This window comes from Tachysurus fulvidraco, chromosome 17, assembly GCF_022655615.1.
Source record: "Tachysurus fulvidraco isolate hzauxx_2018 chromosome 17, HZAU_PFXX_2.0, whole genome shotgun sequence".
NCBI lineage: Eukaryota > Metazoa > Chordata > Actinopteri > Siluriformes > Bagridae > Tachysurus > Tachysurus fulvidraco.
The window spans coordinates 11,233,727-11,255,201 of record NC_062534.1 but is presented as its reverse complement, the minus strand read 5'-3'; the positions used below and the strand labels follow the sequence as shown (position 1 = coordinate 11,255,201).

At 40.6% G+C, this 21,475-nt stretch overlaps 1 protein-coding gene across 4 annotated transcripts in view; it reads left to right on the top strand.

Annotated features, from left to right (window-relative positions):
* The window catches only part of drp2 (dystrophin related protein 2), a 160,653-nt gene that overhangs the window by 50,146 nt on the left and 89,032 nt on the right, over window positions 1-21,475 (top strand). For 2 of the 4 annotated variants that reach the window (XM_047802573.1, XM_047802571.1), the window contains exon 3: window positions 16,440-16,611. In XM_047802573.1, coding sequence (XP_047658529.1) covers window positions 16,565-16,611 — 47 coding nt within the window. In that variant the 5' untranslated portion in view covers window positions 16,440-16,564. Of the gene's footprint in view, window positions 1-15,533; window positions 16,047-16,125; window positions 16,342-16,439; window positions 16,612-21,475 lie in introns of those variants that run through there. The other 2 variants (XM_047802572.1, XM_027135579.2) reach the window with 2 other exon arrangements.

The window sequence follows — 21,475 nt, the reverse complement described above, 5'->3', positions numbered from 1 at the left end:
TATTTTGGGCTACATCACAAATCCATGTAAATATACAGTAGAATGAACACACTCATTGGCAAGCTGCCAGATGCTTCCTGACACAAAAAAGTTGAGACACGTTTCTAGGCACTTGCTAGTTGAAATACTGTAATAATAAAAAAATTATTACAGTTTTACATTTACAATATTTCAACTAGCAAGTGCCATCCAACGTACAGAGCAGCACAGAACAGCTGTACGTATGGTCACATTATATTGTGCTATATGGTGAGCATCACAATGAACATTTTAGTTCAGATTAGTCTCACTGGAAAATGAAGCGTTAGATATACAGTGGTATGAAAAAGTGTTGGCCCCTTTCTGATTGTTTATTTTTTTGTTTGTCATACATTAATGTTTCAGATCATAAAACAAATTTAAATATTAGTCAAAGATAACACAAGTAAACAGAATATGCAGTTTTAAAATAAAGGTATTTATTATTAAGGGAAAACAAAATCCAAACCCACATGGCCTTGTGTGAAAAAGTGTTTGCCCCATTTCCTGTTAACCTCATAATGAACCAACCGATGAGAGAACTCTGATAGATGTCTCTTCCATAATATCCTTGTGTACAAGTCATGAGGCTCATTATCCCGCTTAAAGAGGCCACAGCCATCATCGAACACCGTTTCCATGAAAAGGTGTACATTGTCTGCAACAATGCTTAGTTAGGTGGTATGTGTCGAAGTAACATCCATATTGATTGAAGGACCCAAGGTTTCTTAGCTGAACATTGCCTAAAACATCACACTGACTTTGCCTTCTTCCCATAGTGTATCCTGGTGCCATTTGCTACCAAGGTAAGTAAGACGCACACACACAGCCATCCAACAAACTGTGATGCATTGTGTATACTGAACAGGGATGTATAAAGTACTAGAAAGCAATACTTGTGTAAAAGTACAAGTATTGTACTAGAAAAAGACTTTGGTAGAAGTGAAAGTTGCCTTTTAGAATATTACTCAAGTACAAGTCTTAAAGTAAAAATCACACGAATCACTGCACATCCTTCGTACGCTCTACGGAGAAGCACAGGCACGCACAGCGTGCACGCACATTCAGAGCTGGAGGCGTTTATCTATAACGGTGCCAACCAAAAGCAACCAAAAGCAGTGAAATGTCACTATGCTTATTACCAGAGTTGATAGCACAAACAAAATATTAATGCAATATTAATACTAAATAAAAATAACATTTATTGATTTGGTCTTTGTCTTGTGAATATTTGTTTATTAGTGACTGCATTCATTGGACACACTGTTTGTAGAGAATGCACACATACATAAACTGATTTGATTCAAGACTGGCCTCATTACATCATGCATAAAATTTTGGTGTCCAAAATTTTGGTGTCCTTTTGCCATTTAATAATACCATAACTTTCAGCTTACTATGTAGTCATATAATATATAATATAAAACTCTTTTTGTTTTAAATTGTCACTGAGAGCTAAACCCCTTATGCCTACCGAAAATCACTGAAATTTTACTTTTTACTTTTACTTCAAATACTTAAGTACATTAAATATCAAAAAATTACTTTTGAGACTTAAGTACAGTATATATCAGATACTTTAAGACTTTTACTTGAGTAATATTCTAAAAGGTGACTTTCACTTCTACCAAAGTCTTTTTCTAGTACGATTGTACTTTTACTCAAGTATTGCTTTCTAGTACTTTATACAACACTGGCTCTTGCTCAAACCTTTACACTTGCACATTAGCTTTAAGGACAAAATGTTTACTTGCTACCCAATATATCCCACCTACTAAATACCTAATCAGTGGTCATAATGCTATATCATAAAACTGATTAGGTCATTATGTTCATTTTATTGAGTGCACCTCTAAACGAAAATGTACAAATTGGGCCCAATGTTTTGTGCTACCTTTATTTTCCAGTATTGCCTTAACCCTCTTGGGCATGGAGTTCCCAGAGCATCACAGGTTGCCACTGGTGTCCTCTTTCACTCCTGCATGAATACATTACTGAGCTGGTGGATGTTAGAGACCTTGCATTTTAGGATGCCCCATAGATGCTCAATAGGGTTAAGGTCTGGAGACATGCTTGGCCAGTCTATCACCTTTACTCTCAGCTTCTTTAGCAAGGCAGTGGTAGTCTTGGAGGTGTGTTTTGGGTCGTTATCATGTTGGAATACTGCCCTGCAGCCCAGTCTCTGAATGGAGGGGATCATGCTTCAGTATGTCACAGTACATATAGGCATTCATGGTTCCCTCAATGAACTGTAACTCCCCAGTGCTGGCAGCACTCATGCAGTCCCAGACCATGACAATCCCACCACCATGCTTGACTGTAGGCAAGACAAACTTGTCTTTGTAGTCCTCACCTGGTTGCCACCACACACGCCTTAAACCATATAAAACCATAATAAGTTTATCTTGGTCTCATCAGACCACAGGACATAATTCCAGTAATCCATGTTCTTAGTCTGCTTGTATTCAGCAAACTGTTTGCAGTCTTTCAGGCTTCCTTCAGGGACGACAGCCATGCAGACCAATTTGGCATATGGTCTGTGCACTTAGATGCTGACCCCCCACCCTTTCAACTGCTGGCAGAATGGTGTCATGACAATTCTCTGTTCTGGCACCTAGGTGGTGAAAAGAACGTCCCAGCAATGTCAGAACAGTTGAGTCACTGACCTTCTTCAAATGACAAGTTAAATAACACTTTCGGTTTCTTTGGGAAATAGACATTCATATGTCTATTTCCCAAACACAACCTCTGGGTATGACACTGACCACATGCACTAAATTTCTTTGGTTGACCATGGCATGGCCTGTTCTATCCTGTTATTGTAATTGGCTGAGCTGTGTTGTTAAATGTGTCATAAATTACTCTTTAAACATAAACCTTTGACCTCATTACATCAGTATTACTAAATTTTTTGCTGTGTGTTTATTTTATTTTTATGAAACCGAAAGTGTTATTTTATTTCAGGTAGAGGAAGATATTGACTTGTCATTTGAAGAAGGTCAGTGACTCAACTGTTCTGACATTGCTGGGAAGTTCTTTTCACCACCTAGGTGCCAGAACAGAGAATTGTCATGATTCATACCTTTCTTTTAGCCGAAGAGATTATGGGACCAGTAGAGCAGTGCTAGAAGATCTGAGGGAACATGATGCAGTGTGGGAATGATAAGAGCTTTGACATAAGAGGGTGTTGGTCTATTTTTGGGTTTATCAAGTAAAAAGAAGTCAAATCAAGTAGCTTTTATTGTCATTTCAACCATATATAGCTGAACAAAGTATTGAATATAGACAACATTTCTCCAGGACCATAGTGTTAACATATTGTGCTCAGATGTAGTAGACCTGTCAGCAGTGAGCTTTAGTAATCCAGTTTCAATGACAAGAGACTAAACAAGCACCGGAGTGTCCTGTCTATCTGATCCTTCTGATATTGTAAAGGATATACTGACATGACTACGTCAAATTAGCAATGTGCACGAAAAATGGCAGTTGATTCTCTATGGTTACCCCAAATTTGCAAGTACTGGTCGAAGATCAGTTTGTTGTCCAGGGATATTACAAGATACACGGGGATGAAGTACCTGTTTGGTTTTGCTGTTATTGAGTTTCAACTGCTGAGCTTTCATCTATGGTGATATGTCTGCCAGACATGCTGAGATCAGAGCAGAAGCAGTGGTGTCTGAGGAAGAGGAAAATAAATTGGGTGTCCTCAGCATAGCAGTAGTAGAAGCACCCATGTAAGGATATAAAGGAAGAGTGAGAATACATGGAGAAAAGAAGAGGATCAAATACTCTGCATTGTAGGACAACAGTGGAGAGCTGTATGGAGCAGATGTAGAGTTACTGTTTACAAGTAAAATGTAGCTATAAATTGTTTTGGTGCCAGTTATAAAGGTTGAAAGGTTGAGGTTGAATTAATATTGGGTATACTTAGTATAGATAGAAGCATGTGTATATTGCAAAGATACTCACAACTCTGAGATTTATTCAGAGCTTGCTTATCCTGTTGATAAAACTAAAGAGGTGGTTGTTGACTTCAGAAGAGCACAGAGCAACCACTCTCTACTGAACATTGACAGGTCCTCCATGGAGCTCATCAAGAGCACCAAATTCCTTGGTGTTCATCTGGCGAAGAACTTTACCTGGTCATTCAACACCGGCTCCATCACCAAGAAAGCCCAGCAGTGTCTCTACTTCCTGTAAAGTCTAAGGAAAGCCAATCTTCCTTGACTATGTTTTACCAAGTGACCATTGAGAGCATCCTGAGCAACTGTATCACTGTCTGGTTTGGGAATTGCACCGTTTTGGATATCAAGACCCTGCAGTGGATAGTAAAGACAGCTGAAAAGATCATTGGAATTTCTCTTCCCTTAATCACAAACATTTACACCACACACTGCATTCACAAAGCCAACAGTATTGTGGATAACCCCACACACCCCCCACACACACTCTTCAGCCACCTGCCAGAACACCCTGATCTGAACTGTTAGCAAACAAACACACACACACACACACACACACACACACACACACACACACACACACACACACTTGCACATTGACTCAATCGCTGTTTTTGCACTTTATGTGGCTAGGATAACTTACTTTCAGTCTTTAGTTCTGTGTTGTTCTATGTAGCTCTGTTTTGTTTTATGTAGCACCATGGTCTTGGAGGAATGTTGTTTCATTTCTCTATGTACTGTGTCAGCTATATATGGTTGAAATGACTTAGCTGTACAAAAGAATAAAAAGTAATCATAATTACTGTAGACAAACTAAACTAGTATCACAGAGTCACCAGGTCCTTCTCTCACTCACCAGCATTCACATTCCACTGAGTACTAATCAGCACCACCTGCTCTACATTCATCAGTCAATACACACCCTATATAAGCCACTCTCAGTCACTCAGTCTTTGTCTGGTCTCGTATGCACTAATGTGATTTTTTCACCGACTTCGGCTCTCCTTCCTTCTCCCTCACCTTTGGGGCAACAGGATTATCTCCTGCATCTACTACCTCCAGTTAATGATCCTGTGTCTCTCATCCCTGTGTTATCCCCAGCATGTGTGTTTGTGCATTCTGCAACTTTGTGGTGCTTCATTCAGTTCTGTTTCGATATATATGTTCACGGACTTCAATAAGCATCACTTTGGTTTTGCTTACCCTGGCCCGTGGCGTGTGTAACGTGACAGAAGACCAGACTTCTACAGGAAGCACGATGAACGCTCCAGCGTCGGATCTCATTCGCGAATTGGTGGATCTTCTTTGCTCATCGCTACAATCCGGCACCACCACACCAGTCATAGCACTGTCTTCTTCTGCGACCGTAATTGCATCTCCCATGGCCAGCCCACCGCCCTACTCTGGTTAGGCAGAGAATTGCACCGGATTTCTGCTTCAGTGTTCCTTAGTGTTCGAGATGCAACCTCAACAATATCCCACCGAGTGCTCTAAAATGGCTTTCATCATCTCACATCTCCGAGGAAAGGCTCTCCAATGGGCAGATTCATTGTGGCATCAGAACTCCCAGACGGTACAGTCATATGCTTTTATTTATCTCTCATTTTAAGGAAATATTTCATATTCGTGATACTGATTCCTCAGCACATGACGAGTTGTATCTCTTACAACAAGGGGACATGAAAGTAACTTACTATGCTTTCAAGTTTCGCACCCTAGCAACTGTGAGTGGCTGGAATGAAACGGCGTTGATTACAGCCTATCGTAATGGATTGGATCCATTATTACGGATACATCTCGCCTCTTATGATGATCAAATGGAATTGGAAAGATTCATTCAACTGTCCATTCGCACAGATCATCGCTGACTAGGGTGTCTAATGATGGAAAGTTCACCAACCAGATCTCCCAGCTGACCAGAGTTCGCTCCTCCAGAACATACACGCATGCAGGTGGATTCCATGCATCTCTCACTGTCAGAGCGTCAACGGTGTATTAATCAGGGATTGAGTCTGTACTGTGGAGCTTCGGAGCATACTGTCACACCATGCCCCATTCGCCCACCACGACACCCGGTGAGTCTTATCCAGTCCGAACCACCCTTTCACTCACCCTTACAAACTCAAGTGTTGATAGCTTTTCTCCACTCTGTCTATTTCAGCTCTCCTCGAGTCCGGTTCAGTGGGCAACTTCATCTCCTCGAACCTATGTAATGCCCTTCAGATCCCCAAGACCAGAGTTCCAAAGGCACTGCAAGCCCACTGCATCACCGGCAAACCATTAAACGGATCCAACATACACCATAGTGCAGGACCCGTGATGCTGACAGTGGGAGCACTGCATGTGGAGGACATCACCCTTCTGGTTTTGGAGAATTCCACCTCGGGTATCATTCTCGGGCGTCCGTGGCTTATACAACACCACCCGGAGCTCTCTTGGGAAACTGGTGAGGTGAAGAGATGGAGTTCTCACTGTTTGTCGACCTGCTTCCCTCAACTGCCTTTACTACGTAGGTCATCAACACACAGAGTCCTAGTATGTACCACTTCCATTGAAAGCCCTCACCAGAAAATGTGAGTAGTTTTCACAACCTCACAGTAAGACCCAGGTACTCCATCCATGCGCCTTCTTCTCCCACAAGTTCACCCCGGCAGAGGTTAATTATGACCTAGGCAACCGCGAACTCTGGTTAGAGGGTGCCAAATCCCCATTTACAGTTTTCACGGATCACAAGAATCTACTATATCTCCGAGACGCTAAAAGGTCGAACCGTCGTCAAGCTCGATGGGCCCTGTTCTTCACTCGCTTCAACTTTACCATCACCTACCGTCCAGGAGTGAAGAACAAGAAAGCTGATGCTTTATCCCGCATCCACACACTTGAGGAGGAATCTGACCAACCAGAGACCATCCTCCATGATCATCAGCCCAATTCAGTGGACACTTGAAGGAGTAAATACTGTCCGTCCACCACCGGAATGTCCAAACATTGTTCAGTTCATTCCTTCATCTCAACGCATGCCCCTCATCAACCAAGTACATACCTCTGTTGGCACTGGTCACCCAGGCATTAGTTGAACCCTCTCACTCCTCCAGGGGAAGTTTTTGTGGCCCGAAATAGCCCAAGATGCGCAGGAGGTTCGTTTTAGGAGCTCAGTCTGTGCCACCACCAAGACACCTCATCATCTACCCACTGGTAAAGTTTATCCTCTTCTCATTCCCAACTGTCCGTGGTCACACTTTTAGGGGTCAATTTCACCACAGATCTACCTGCCTCTGAGGGTAAGACCTGCATTTTCATTGTCAACCGTTTCTCTAAATCAATCAGGTTAATCCCCCTCAAGGGCCTCCCCACGGCAATGGAAACTGCAGGACTCCTCTTCAAGCATGTATTGAGGTATTTCGGTATTCCTGAAGACATTGTCTCTGATCGTGGTACTCAATTTACCTCCAGAGTCTTGAATGCTTTCTTCAAACACCTACCTGTGGCTGTCAGTCTATCCTCTGGATATCATCCCAGTCTAATGGTCAGACGGAGTGGAAAATTCAAGACGTCAGTAAGTTCCTCCGAGCTTTCTGTCAGCTCCACCAGGATACCTCCCATGGGCCGAGTACGCACAGAACTCCCAGAGACAGCAAACTACTGGCTTAACGCCTTTCCAGTGTGTACTCGGTTACCAACCACCTTTAATTCCCTGGTCAGATGAGCCTTTGGATGTCCCGTCTATTGACTACTGGATCCGTGAGAGGGTATGGAACTCGGCGCATCATCAGTTGCAGGGAGCCGTTAGACATGAGGGCTGCTGACGCTCGTCGTTCATCCACTCCGTCCTACCAAGTAGGTCAGAAGGTATGGTTGTCCACAAGGAACATACAACAAGCTCCCCTGCAAAAAGCTGAATCCGCAGTACATCGGACCCTTTGAAATCATTAATATCAATCCGGTGGCATTTCCACTTAAACTCCCCCGCACCTCTCGTATACATCCAGTCTTTCATGTATCTCACTTTAAACCATATTACTCACCAGTCTCTCTCCCATCTCTCCCAGGTCCTGGTGCTGAAGAAGTACCGCCCATACCTACCCTAGAAGAAGACACAGGGATCTACTCTGTAAAGGAGATAGTGAATTCCAGACGTCGAGGTGGAATTCTACAGTATCCTGTCGATTGGGAGGGGGTACAGTATGGACCTGAGGAACTTTCATGGGTGCCTCGGGATGATATTCTAGACCCCAATCTTCTCCGGGAGTTCCATGAGTCTCACCCAGGCAGACCCGCACCTCGACCCAGAGGCCGCCCACCTTGACGCTCTGGTGTTCCCCGGTCCTCAGGAGCGGACCATGAGGGGGGATACTGTCACAGTCACCAGGTCCTTCTCTCACTCACCAGCGTTCACATTCCCCTGAGTACTAATCAGCACCACCTGCTCTTCATTCATCAATCAACACATACCCTATATAAGCCACTCTCAGTCACTCAGTCTTTGTCTGGTCTCGTATGCACTAACTTTTTTCCTCAGTCATTCAAGCTCCAGACTCCCGTTTGTTTCACAGCAATGGTGCTTACGTTTAAATTTGATGACCACTGCTTAATTTTTAGATTAATTTAAAATTTAAGCAATCGTGCTTAAATTTTGCTTACCCTGGCGTGTGTAACTGTAATAGATTTACATCAGGAAGATGTACTTTTTAGTTAAGGTTTTAGTAAGAGTTTTTTTATTGTAAACAATGTTTCAGTCAGTCATTGCTAACTCGTAGCTTAAAAGTCTTCACAGAGAAACGGTGGCAGTCAAATGGGTTATACCTAACAGCTTATCTCAGTCCTGCACTGCCTTTTTTGTCATCCTGCACTGTTTGCACCAGGTTGCACAGTTGCACTTTATGTGGCTAAGACTTACTTACTAAGTCCTTAGCTCTGTCTTTGCTTTTATGTAGCACCATGGTCCAGGAGAAACATTCTCATTCACTGTGTACTGCAACAGCTATATATGGTTGAAATGACAATAAAAGCTTCTTGACTTGAGTTTGTCAAATTTTGCCCTCACAGATTTGCTCCATTCAACTGTAAGTGTTATTAAGGTGAACTGGAAGAGTCCAGGAGCCACAACAGCACAACAAAGTAGTAATATAAATTCAGAGTGTGGTTGCCAAATAATGAAACACATAGCATGTATCATCTTTCATATCATTCCCTACAGAGTTTCAAACATTAGCAGAAGAACTATGGGCTGGGATCTTCGAGAAATGGGTTTTCATGGCAGAGCATCTGCACACAAGCCTAAGATGAATATACACCATGCCATGGATCAGATGGAATGGTGTCAAGAATGCTGTCACTGGACTTTTGCAGCAGTGGAGGTTCATTGTCTGCCCGGTCTAATGAATGGATTTGAGTTTCATGGATCCCAAGAAGGTTTGAAAAGGTTTTTCTGTATGTTCATTAGCAGAATGAATGGTGAATGGAGCCGCCCTTTTTTTGAACCAATGTCGTGTCAGTCAGCTGTATGGTCTGGTTTTTATCAGCAATCAGGTCTGTGCTGAACTCAGTGTTTATGATTACTCATTAGTTCCTCAGGAGCTCTCGGTTGCACTATTATAAACTATTGCAGAAAGGACATTATTTACTGTAGAGTTTCACCCAAATGAGGGGTTCCCTTCTGAGCCTGGTTCCTCTCAAGGTTTCTTCCTCTTATCATCTCAGGGAGTTTTTCCTTGCCGCCATCACCTCTGGCTTGCTCATTAGGGATAGATATATAGTATTTTAAATAAAAACAAAGTTTCGTTTTTTAAATTAATTAAAAAAATTAATTGTATATATTCACTTATTTATTTGTATTAATAAATTTTCTTCTTCTTCTTCTTCTTAATAATAATAATAATAATAATAATAATAATAATATTAGGGGTCAAGCCCCGAAGGGGCATAGACACCTATTGTTATTGTCGGTTTTCTTATTATTAGGGGTCAAGCCCCGAAGGGGCGTAGACACCTATTGTTATTGTCGGTTTTCTTCTTCTTCTTCTTCTTCTTCTTCTTCTTCTTATTATTATTATTATTATTATTATTATTATTATTATTATTATTATTTCTCTTCTTCCATTGAAGTCAATGGCAGCCCATAGAACCGTATGTAGGAAAGTTATGTAATTTGGCACACATGTAGAGGCAAGTCTTAGAAGTTATTCTAGCAACTTTGGTGTGTCTAGATCAAACAGTCCAAACATCCAATTATGTTCATGTTCATAACTGCTGACTCGTAAGGCCTAGAGACACAGTTCTTGTATATTTTGGACTCTTTGCTCATGCCGAATCGAATGCACCATATGACATCATCTCTGTCATGAATACCTTTCCGCCATTTAGAATTTTCCCTGATACATACGTTGTCGAACTCCTCCTAGATCGTTTGTCCGATTTGCATGTCCTTTGGTATCTAGCATCTAGAGACACCCGAGAAAAAAGTTATCAAAAGTTTTTTGATAGACCAATGCCTTCTCGTATACTGTGGCAACATACATGGTGGCGAGCCCGCCAAAACAGGCGTGAGGCTGTATCTTCGCAAAACTTATGCGTGTCGACACGAAACTTGGTATATGTCATTATAGTCATGACCTGAGAGTGCATGCAACGTTTTGTGACAGCACCACCTAGTGGCCACGAGATTTTAAAAACAGCTATTTTCTCTTCTAACTACTGTAAACTTGAGTCTAAAATCATGAAGGGAGTGTTGTTAGACTCCTTGAGGCATGCTGAGTCAAATGATACCAAACGGTTTTCAGACGGCCATTTTGTGTGGTGGCGAGCACGCCAAAACAGACATGAGGCTGTATCTTCGCAAAACTTATGCGTGTCTACACGAAACTTGGTATATGTCATTATAGTCATGACCTGAGGGTGCATGCAACGTTTTGTGACAGCGCCACCTAGTGGCAACGACATTTTAATAACAATGCCATATCGCTACGAAACTTGGTTTGGGTCATCAGCGACATGTTCTGAGCGCACCTGATCGGCTTGACCCCGGAATGGCTGCTTGCAGCTATATTTAGGGGTCAAGCTGTTCTGAGCGCACCTGATCGGCTTGACCCCGGAATGGCTGCTTGCAGCTATATTTAGGGGTCAAGCCCCGAAGGGGCGTAGACACCTATTCTTATTGTCGGTTTTCTTCTTCTTATTATTATTATTATTATTATTATTATTAGGGGTCAACCCACGAAGGGGCATAGACACCTATTGTTATTGTTGGTTTTCTTCTTCTTCTTCTTCTTCTTCTTCTTCTTATTATTATTATTCCTCTTCTTCCATTGAAGTCAATGGCAGCCCATAGAACCGTATGTAGGAAAGTTATATGGCACACATGTAGAGGCCAGGCTTAGAAGTTACTAAAGCAACTTTGGTGTGTCTAGCTCAAACCCTTTAGCGCCACCAACAGTCCAAACATCCAATTATGTTCTTGTTCATAACTGCTGACTCGTAAGGCCTAGAGACACAGTTCTTGCATATTTTGGATCCTTTGCTCATGCCGAATCGAATGTACCACATGACATCATTTCTGTCATGAATACCTTTCTGCCATTTTGAATTTTCCGTAATACCTACTTTGTCGAACTCCTCCTAGACCGTTTGTCCGATTTGCATGTCCTTTGGTATCTAGCATCTAGAGACACCCTAGACAAAAAGTTATCAAAAGCTTTTTGATAGACCAATGCCTTCTCGTATACCATGGCAACATACATGGTGGCGAGCACGCCAAAACAGACGTGAGGCTGTATGTTCACAAAACGTATGCGTGTCGACACGAAACTTGGGACATGTCATTATAGTCATGACCTGAGAGTGCATGCAACGTTTTGTGACAGTGCCACCGAGTGGCAACGAGATATTAAAAACATTGCCATATCGCTACGAAACTTGGTATGGTTCATCAGCGACATGTTCTGAGCGCATATGATCGGCTTGACCCCGGAATGGCTGCTTGCAGCTATATTTAGGGGTCAAGCCCCGAAGGGGAGTAGACACCTATTGTTATTGTCGGTTTTCTTCTTCTTCTTCTTCTTATTATTATTATTATTATTATTATTATTATTATTATTATTATTAGGGGTGAAGCCCCGAAGGGGCGTAGACACCTATTGTTATTGTCGGTTTTCTTATTATTATTATTATTATTCTTCCTCTTCTTCCATTGAAGTCAAAGGCAGCCCATAGAACCGTATGTAGGAAAGTTATGTAATTTGGCACACATGTAGAGGCCAGTCTTAGAAGTTACTCTAGCAACTTTGGTGTGTCTAGCTCAAACCCTTTAGCGCCACCAACAGTCCTAAATCCAATTATGTTCATGTTCTTAACTGCTGACTGGTAAGGCCTAGAGACAAAGTTCTTGCATATTTTGGATCCTTTGCTCATGCAGATTTGAATGCACCATATGACGTCATTTCCGTCATGAATACCTTTCCGCCATTTTGAATTTTCTGTAAAACCTAATTTTTCGAACTCCTCCTAGACTGTTTGTCCGATTTGCATGTTCTTTGGTATCTAGCATCTAGAGACACGCAAGACAAAAAGTTATCAAAAGTTTTTTGATAGACCAATGTCTTCTCGTATACTGTGGCAACATACATGGTGGCGAGCACGCCAAAACAGAAGTGAAGCTGTATCTTCGCAAAACTTATGCGTATCGACATGAAACCTGGTAAATGTCATTATAGTCATGATCTGAGGGTGCATGCAATGTTTCGTGACAGCGCCAACTAGTGGCCACGAGATTTTAAAAACAGCTTTTTTCGCTTGTAACTACTGTAAACTTGAGTCTAAAATCATGAAGGGAGTCTTGTTAGACTACTTGAGGCATGCTGAGTCAAACGATACCAAACGGTTTTCGGACAGCCATTTTGTGTGGTGGCGAGCATGCCAAAACAGACATGAGGCTGTATCTTCACAAAACTTATGCGTGTCGACACGAAACCTGGTAAATGTCATTGAAGTCATGACCTGAGTGTGCATGCAACGTTTCGTGACAGCGCCACCTAGTGGCCACGAGATTTTGAAAACAGCTATTTTTGCTTATAACTACTGTAAACTTGAGCCTAAAATCATGAAGGGAGTGTTGTTAGACTACTTGAGGCATGCTGAGTCAAACGATACCAAACGGTTTTCGGACGGCCATTTTTGTGTGGTGGCGAGCACGCAACAACAGACGTGAGGCTGTATGTTCGCAAAACTTATGCGTGTCGACATGAAACTTGGTATATGTCATTATAGTCATGACCTGAGGGTGTATGCAACGTTTTATGACAGCGCCACCTAGTGGTCACAAGATTTTAAACACGAAACTTGGGACATGTCATTATAGTCATGACCTGAGAGTGCATGCAACGTTTTGTGACAGCGCCACCTAGTGGCAACGAGATATTAAAAACAATGCCATATCGCTACGAAACTTGGTATGGTTCATCAGCGTCATGTTCTGAGCGCATATGATGGGCTTGACCCCGGAATGGCTGCTTGCAGCTATATTTATTATTATTATTCTTCCTATTCTTCCAATGAAGTCAATGGCAGCCCATAGAACCGTATGTAGGAAAGTTATGTAATTTTTCACACATGTAGAGGCGTCTTCGAAGTTACTCTAGCAACTTTGGTGTGTCTAGCTCAAACCCTTTAGCGCCACCAACAGTCCAAAATCCAATTATGTTCATGTTCATAACTGCTGACTGATAAGGCCTAGAGACACAGTTCTTGCATATTTTGGATCTTTTGCTCATGCCGAATCGAATGCACCACATGACATCATTTCTCTGATGAATACCTTTCCGCCATTTTGAATTTTCCATAATACCTGCTTTGTCGAACTCCTCCTAGACCGTTTGTCCGATTTGCAAGTCCTTTTGGTATCTAGCATCTAGAGACACCCGAGACAAAAAGTTATCAAAAGCTTTTTGAAATACCAATGCCTTCTCGTATACCATGGCAACATACATGGTGGCGAGCACGCCAAAACAGACGTGAGGCTGTATCTTCGCAAAGCTTATGCGTTTCGACACAAAACTTGGTATATGTCATTATAGTCATGACCTGAGGGTGCATGCAACGTTTTGTGACAGCGCCACCTAGTGGCCACGAGATTTTAAAGACAGCTATTTTTGCTTATAACTACTGCAAACTTGAGTCTAAAATCATGAAATAGGTGTTGTTAGACTTCTTGAGGAATGCTGAGTCAAACGATACCAAACCGTGGCAACATACATGGTGGCGAGAACGCCAAAACAGACGTGAGGCCGTATCTTCGCAAAACTTATGCGTGTCGACACGAAACTTGATATGTCATTATAGTCATGACCTGAAGTATGCAACGTTTCGTGACAGCGCCACCTAGTGGCCACAAGATTTTAAAAACAGCTATTTTTGCTCATAACTACTGCAAACGTGAGTCTAAAATCATGAAGGGAGTGTTGTTAGACTCCTTGAGGCATGCCGACTCAAACGATACCAAACGGTTTTCGGACGGCCATTTTGTGTGGGGCCGAGCACGTTAAAACAGACGTGAGGCTGTATCTTTGCAAAACTTATGCATTTTGACACGAAACCTGGTGTATGTCATTATAGTCATGACCTGAGGGTGCATGCAACGTTTCGTGACAGCGCCACCTAGTGGCCACAAGATTTGAAAAATAGCTATTTTCACTTATAACTACTGCAAACTTTAGTCTAAAATCATGAAGGAGGTGTTGTTAGACTCCTTGAGGCATGCTGAGTCAAACGATACCAAACCATCGCAACATACATGGCGGCGAGCACGCCAAAACAGACGTGAGGCTGTATGTTCGCAAAACTTATGCGTGTCGACAGGAAACTTGGGATATGTCATTATAGTCATGACCTGAGGGTGCATGCAACGGTTCGTTACAGCGCCACCTAGTGGTGACAAGATTTTAAAAACAATGCCATATCGCTACGAAACCTGGTTTGGGTCATCAGCGACATGTTCTGAGCGCACCTGATCGGCTTGACCCCGGAATGGCTGCTTGCAGCTATATTTATTATTATTATTATTATTATTATTATTATTATTATTATTATTATTATTATTATTATTATTATTATTTATTTATTTTTCTCTCTCTTCTGTTTCCATACTTCTGTAAAGCTGAGAAAATGGGAAATTGTTAAAAGCGCAATACAGATAAATTGAACTGAATTAAAAAATAGAATATTTACTGAATATAGCACAAGAAGATGAAAACCTTTTTGCCATCAGTTTCAGCAATCTGTAGGTCTGGCAAAGTTTTCCTTGCTTGCGCTCAGTTTGTCTATCAAACAGAACTGCCTATCATTTATCTCTCTTTATGGCTTTAATTTACAAAAAAAAAAGAAAAAAAATCACATTAAAAAAAAATTCTGGAATTACAGGTCACAAACTGATGTAAAGGAAAACTGCCTTTAATCCTATGTTGTCTCTTGCATCATTTTTATAAGACGAGAAGATTAAGATATATTGAACAATTTTATATTTTCTGTTTATTTGCAATATCTTTATCAATAATGTGATGACTGATATTTAATTTGGTATTGCTTTTGGCTTTTGTGGAATTTAAAATAATGAGATTTATATTCTATCTTGTCTGGTTACTTTAGCATGAGTCTGGTACCTCTCAAGGTTTAATCCTCATGTCATCTTTGAGGAATCATTGAATGGTTAATCAACACTATTGTCTCTGCTTTAATATTGCCCCAAAAACCATTTTTTGTGTGCTGTTGTTAGAGTTGGACACAATCCTGCTGAGCTATTTGTATTTTGGCATGGGGCAGGTGCTTGACCAGTGCCTGCCTTCTGGGTGGTGTGCTGTGCATTCCTCGCCTGGTAGGTGTGCTGGCAAGGGTGGCATGATGTAGAAAGCAAAGGACAATGGTGTCTTTGAGAGGAATTCTGTGATATTTCAGCCATGTCTTTAGATTACACATAGACATACTAAATCAGGCTCAGACACAAAGGAAATCAAGTAGATCAAGGGTATTTGTCTATACGTATAAGAAAGCATTAGTTTTGTGGATGAACTCCAAATTAAGGTAAGGCCTTTATTTACTATGTAATTTCTTTGCAGATTATTGTGGGAATTGTTCATGGATGGTGAACTGTAGAGTCCTGCACTGTCATAATATTTATATTTGAATAAAATTATAACAAAATTATATTTGATGTGCTCCACGTCATTTGCTGGGGAAGGCTCCCTTATTATGGGACTTGTGCTGTGCTTTGTTCTTTTGTGACTTGTGTTGTGCTTTTCTTTTACTACAGATGTACTTGAAATCCCTGCCCTTCTTTGAGTAATAGTAGATGCATTCACAAATACAACAGTGCAATGTGTGTAGGAACAGATAGATAAAAAGTGTTTCTGTTTGCCATGAGTTAAAAATTTCATTGAGATTTACCCACAAATAATCTGTCTGTGTGTCTTGTAGCTGCAGATCAACCCTTGTGGCCAAAATGCCCTTGTGTGCCCTGCAAGTTTGCGGGGCACCCTGAGGGGCAAGAGGTGCCCATTGAGTGCAGCGAGTACAACATCAAACCTTCCAATCTTTTGATCATGAACCTGTGCTGGACAGAGATCAAGCGCAAGTCCCACAATATCAGGTACCTTCAACATCTTCATTTAACAAAATATTTTCTTCTATGAGTAGGTTAACAACAGTTGCTTCTGTTACATTTAGATAACTTTGTTCTTGTTTATTTAAATTATGTTCTGTTTATTTACACATTAAGTGTTATGAAAACACCATAGGTATGCAAATTTCATTTACATGTACATAGTGAGGATTTAATATTGATGCTGTGCACATCTGTATTCAGACTTCTCCTATACAGATAGTTTCACAAGAATTGTGTGTGCAGGGTGGAATTTTCCTAAAATAGGTGTGTCTCAGTTATGTGTGATTCTGCTTTTTAAGCAATGGAGAGTAAATCCAGAATTACTTACTGACAGTTTGATGTAACCACAATAGCATTGACACTATCATGTATCATTGACACTAACACTATCATTATTCATTAAAAATAAAATAATTATTATTTATTATTTTAGTAGATTTGCAATATTATAGTTAAAAAAATGTTTGATAAAAAGATATATCTAATGCACATGCTATGATTTCATGAAAAACCATGTGTAACATGCAAAGACGCAAACCCTTCAGGAAATACATCAAAGAATTCAAACCACTGGCTTTCATTTTTGGCTTTCAAGTTAAGCTCAGCAGCTATTCTAACCTGGGCTACTGGAGTGTTTTTTTTTTTTTTAATATATTGTCTCTGGCTATTGAACTGCTTTTGTCAACCCTATGTTTCCACAAAGCATTTTGTTCAGTATGTTTAGGCTTAATTAATTATGACAATTAATTTATTTTGATGGAGTACTGGGTTTTGTGACTTTAGTTTCTGAGTGTTTTCTGTGCTGAAGTAAGCATTTTAACATTTTATATGAAATCTGAGAAGTCAAAGCTTGACCTCTAAAACCTTTTCTCTGTAGCAATTTAGCATAAACGGTTTGCATTAATATAATGTGTACTGATATAAAGGTCAAACCATCTCTGCAGAACAAAACAAAGAAGCTCTTTGTCATAATCAACTCAGACATTGTTGGCATCTTCTCACAATGTACTAAAGTGAACTGTGGTCTGGGTGGAATGTGTTCTGGGTGGTAGAAAGGAGGACAGAAGCTTGCCGGGAATTTGTTGTCCTTGGTTAAAAAAATTGTGGAAATCTTTCAGGAGATGTCAAGACTGTCAGTAAGTCCCACATGGTGCAGCTGTGAGGGGGTGTTGATTGCGCAGAAAATGTTTCTCACTCTTACTGCACCATCACTGTGTTTACTGAGCACTGTAACCTTTCAGCTGCCTTATGAGCCTCCTTTCTTCTCAGTAATGCTATTCTAGTTCTAAATTTATGCTTATTGGGGCTGTAATAGCATGATAATTACTAAGCAAACCCATCTAACCAAACACAGTATGCAGCTGTCTCAGTGGTCATCTATCTTGTTAAACCATGTGTGTATGAGTTTGTAGTGGTACAGTAGCTATAGGAAACTGTTTTGGGCAGATATGCATAATAGAACGTTTAATACTGAGGTGATTTGTCAGTACTTCTTCAAATGGTACATGGTTGGCAGATACACTACATGGCCAAAAGTAGCAACTTCACTACATCCACATATGCTCACTGAAAACAGGCACGTTTTTCCTTTGCTGTTATAACGACATCTAGTAAAAAGGCTTTCCACTAGATTTTTAAGGTGTTGATTTATTCAGTTTGACTAAGGTGTCCATTGGGGTGCAGTGACTTGGGCTACTCGATTTCTTCCATAGCAGCACTGATAATCCATGTCTAATCCGAGTCATGGACTTTGCTTATTTTATATATACAGTATCTCAGAAGTGAGTACACCCCTCACATTTTTGTAAATATTTTATTTCATCTGGGTCTGCTTCATCTTTCATAGACAACACTTTGCTACAATGTAAATTAGTGAGTGTACAACTTGTATAACAGTGAATATTTGCTGTCCCCTCAAAATAACTCAAAATATGCCATTAATGTCTAAACCGCTTAGTACACCCCTAAGTGAAAATGACCATATTGGGCCAAGTAGCCATTTTCTCTCTTCAGTGTCATGTGAGTTAAGTCAAGTCAAGAAGATTTTATTGTCATTTCAACCATATATAGCTGTTGCAGTATACGGTGGAATGAGACAACGTTTCTCCAGGATCATGGTGCTACATAAAACAAAGACAGGGCTAAGGACATGTAAGTAGTCTTAGCCACATAAAGTGCAACAGTAACAGAAACAGTGCCGACCGACAAGTGTAAATACTGAATGTTCAAACAATATTTCGTGCAGTAACAATAGAATGAACACAGTTTCTTAGCAGCAGGTCCTTTGGATAATATATAGAGTAGAGCAAAAAACAGCAAATGACTGAAATATTGTATAGTATGTGCGTAATGTGACTCATTAGTGTTAAAAGGTCTCAGGTGTGAATGGGGAGCTGGTGTGTTAAATTTGTTGTTATCTCTCTCAATCTCTCATACTGGTCACTGGAAGTTCAACATGGAACCTCATGGCAAAGAACTCTCTGTGGATCTGAAAAAAGAATTGTTTCTCTACATGATGATGGTGTAGGCTATAAGAAGATTGGCAAGACCCAGAAACTGAGCTGCAGCACGGTGGCCAAGACCATACAGCGGTTTAACAGAACCGATTCCACTCTATATATATATAGTAACGTATCTGTCTGTGTTTTCCCCCTTGTTTTGGTCTGCTGTCTCTCCCTAATGTTAATTGTTTGCTCCGCCCACTCATTGCTCACCATGGACACTAATTACATTCCATCTCTTCCCCAGGTGTCTTGTCTTTGTCTCTGATTGTCTTTGCTTTGTGATTGGCTCCTGTCTAATACATTTACTCTGTCTGTTCACTTCCCTGGGGTTGGTCGTTGTTGGTGTTTGGTTTATGCTGTTCTCTGCTCCTGTTCTCTGCTCCTGTTCTCTGCTCCTGTTCTCTGCTGCTGTTCTCTGCTGCTGTTCTCTGCTCCTGTTCTCTGCTCCTGTTCTCTGCTCCTGTTCTCTGCTCCTGTTCTCTGCTCCTGTTCTCTGCTCCTGTTCTCTGTTCCTGTTCTCTGTTCCTGTTCTCTGTTCCTGTTCTCTGTTCCTGTTCCGTGTTCTGCCTTGTGTTGTCTGCCTGTTCATCTGTGTTCTGTTCATTAAACGAATAACTGCATTTGGATCCCCGCTCACCTTTTGTCTCACCGTGTCACATAAATATTTTATTATAGCTAGCTATAAAAAAATAAACATGTATAGCTTGCAAACTATATCATACAAGGCATTCTAGACAATTTCACGTGGGATTGTATGTTTCATTTGGGAATGTCCACATCATTTGGTCAGCAGGAGAGAATGTAAATTGCTTTGCTGCACAGTAAAACTAGAATGTAAATTTCCTGAAGAAAATGTGAATGGTGCTTGCACATGGCAAATCTCGGCACTCGATTGCTAGGGTGTTTTGGGTGAACACAGAAGAGAAGCCGTGCCTGAGCTCTGCACACGCTCTCTCTCTGTGTGTGTGAGAGAGAGAGTAGAGGAATTTTAGGAATTTCCCGTTCAAGTCTATGGGACTATTTTGACAGCGTTGGTTGAATCGTTGGTTGAATCGCTTCTTAGCACACCTTTCCTCAATGAGCCGGTTGATTTGACACCTCATTCATGGGTCTAGGACAAAAGCTGCAGGACAAGTTATGCGCCGAAGTTTTGTCCGGAAGAAGAATATCTCAGTATGCAAGATAACAAGAATGTTGCTTTGCGCAAGCACCATTAATAAAGTATTATTAATGAGACTTAGAGGACTTGGAGATATAATTAGAGGACTTGGAGGTTGTTTGTGCAGGGGCTGTTGCACAGCACACTTTTCAGACAGAACATAATCTTCAACAGTACCAAATGTTTAGATGGATAAAGGCAAATGAATTTTAAACAAACAGCACTGTAAAAAAAACTCTGTGGTGACCTTAATATAAAAAAAAGTCAACATTCTGCTTGCAAACTTGAACTTTTCAAAAGAACCTCAAATCACTAAGAAGTGCAAACATTAAATTGTGTTATAGGAACTAGTTCAAGTTCCCTTTTCTTGATTATTTAATTTTGTCCAACCTATAAATATGTGTTTTATACAAAGTAACATTAACATAAAACTGAACATTTAAATTTTTCAGTAATTATGTATGGAATTTAGCATGACTTACAAAAATTTCCTTTCTAGTTTCTGTATATGTGTTAGTATGTAAGGGTGCAAGCTTATTTTGTCAACCTTTTGCAGAACTCTTCTGTATTCTGTATTAGTATTCTCTTATGGTTTTGGACCAATAAAAATCAGTTGAGACTTACTACAAATCACACTGTCATCATAACCCTATCATCAAAACAGATCAAAACAGAATTATTGCAAAAACAGGGCCAGTGGGCCCCTGTGCCATATGCTGCGGTGTTTCAGAAAAGCTTCAGAGTTGAGGTTTGAAAATGCGTAGTACTTGCATTACATTAGTCCACTCCACTGAGCAAAAATAAAGGACATGACATGTCAAACTGCTAACTAACAATCTATCATAATGTGGTATCAAATTTAAAGGGAAATCCTTTAGACTAAATATTTCATGCATGTAAATATAAATTTTTAGCAGTAACAAACTGGGTCTGCTTCCTAGCTGGAATTAACCTGGCATGTCATTGAAAGTAAACAAAAATGCCATAGGACGTAAATATCCCTCAATAAATATGTCAATAAATGTAAATACCAATTTTCCAAGACTTTAAAGTAAAACGGAGGTTGAATTAAGCGGTGATGCCTCATTTACACACAAGGAATTTGGTTCCAGCAGTTTGTGACTCTCAAAGGTACAGACATACATACCACAATTCTATACAAGAAAACAATGCAGATGATGAGATA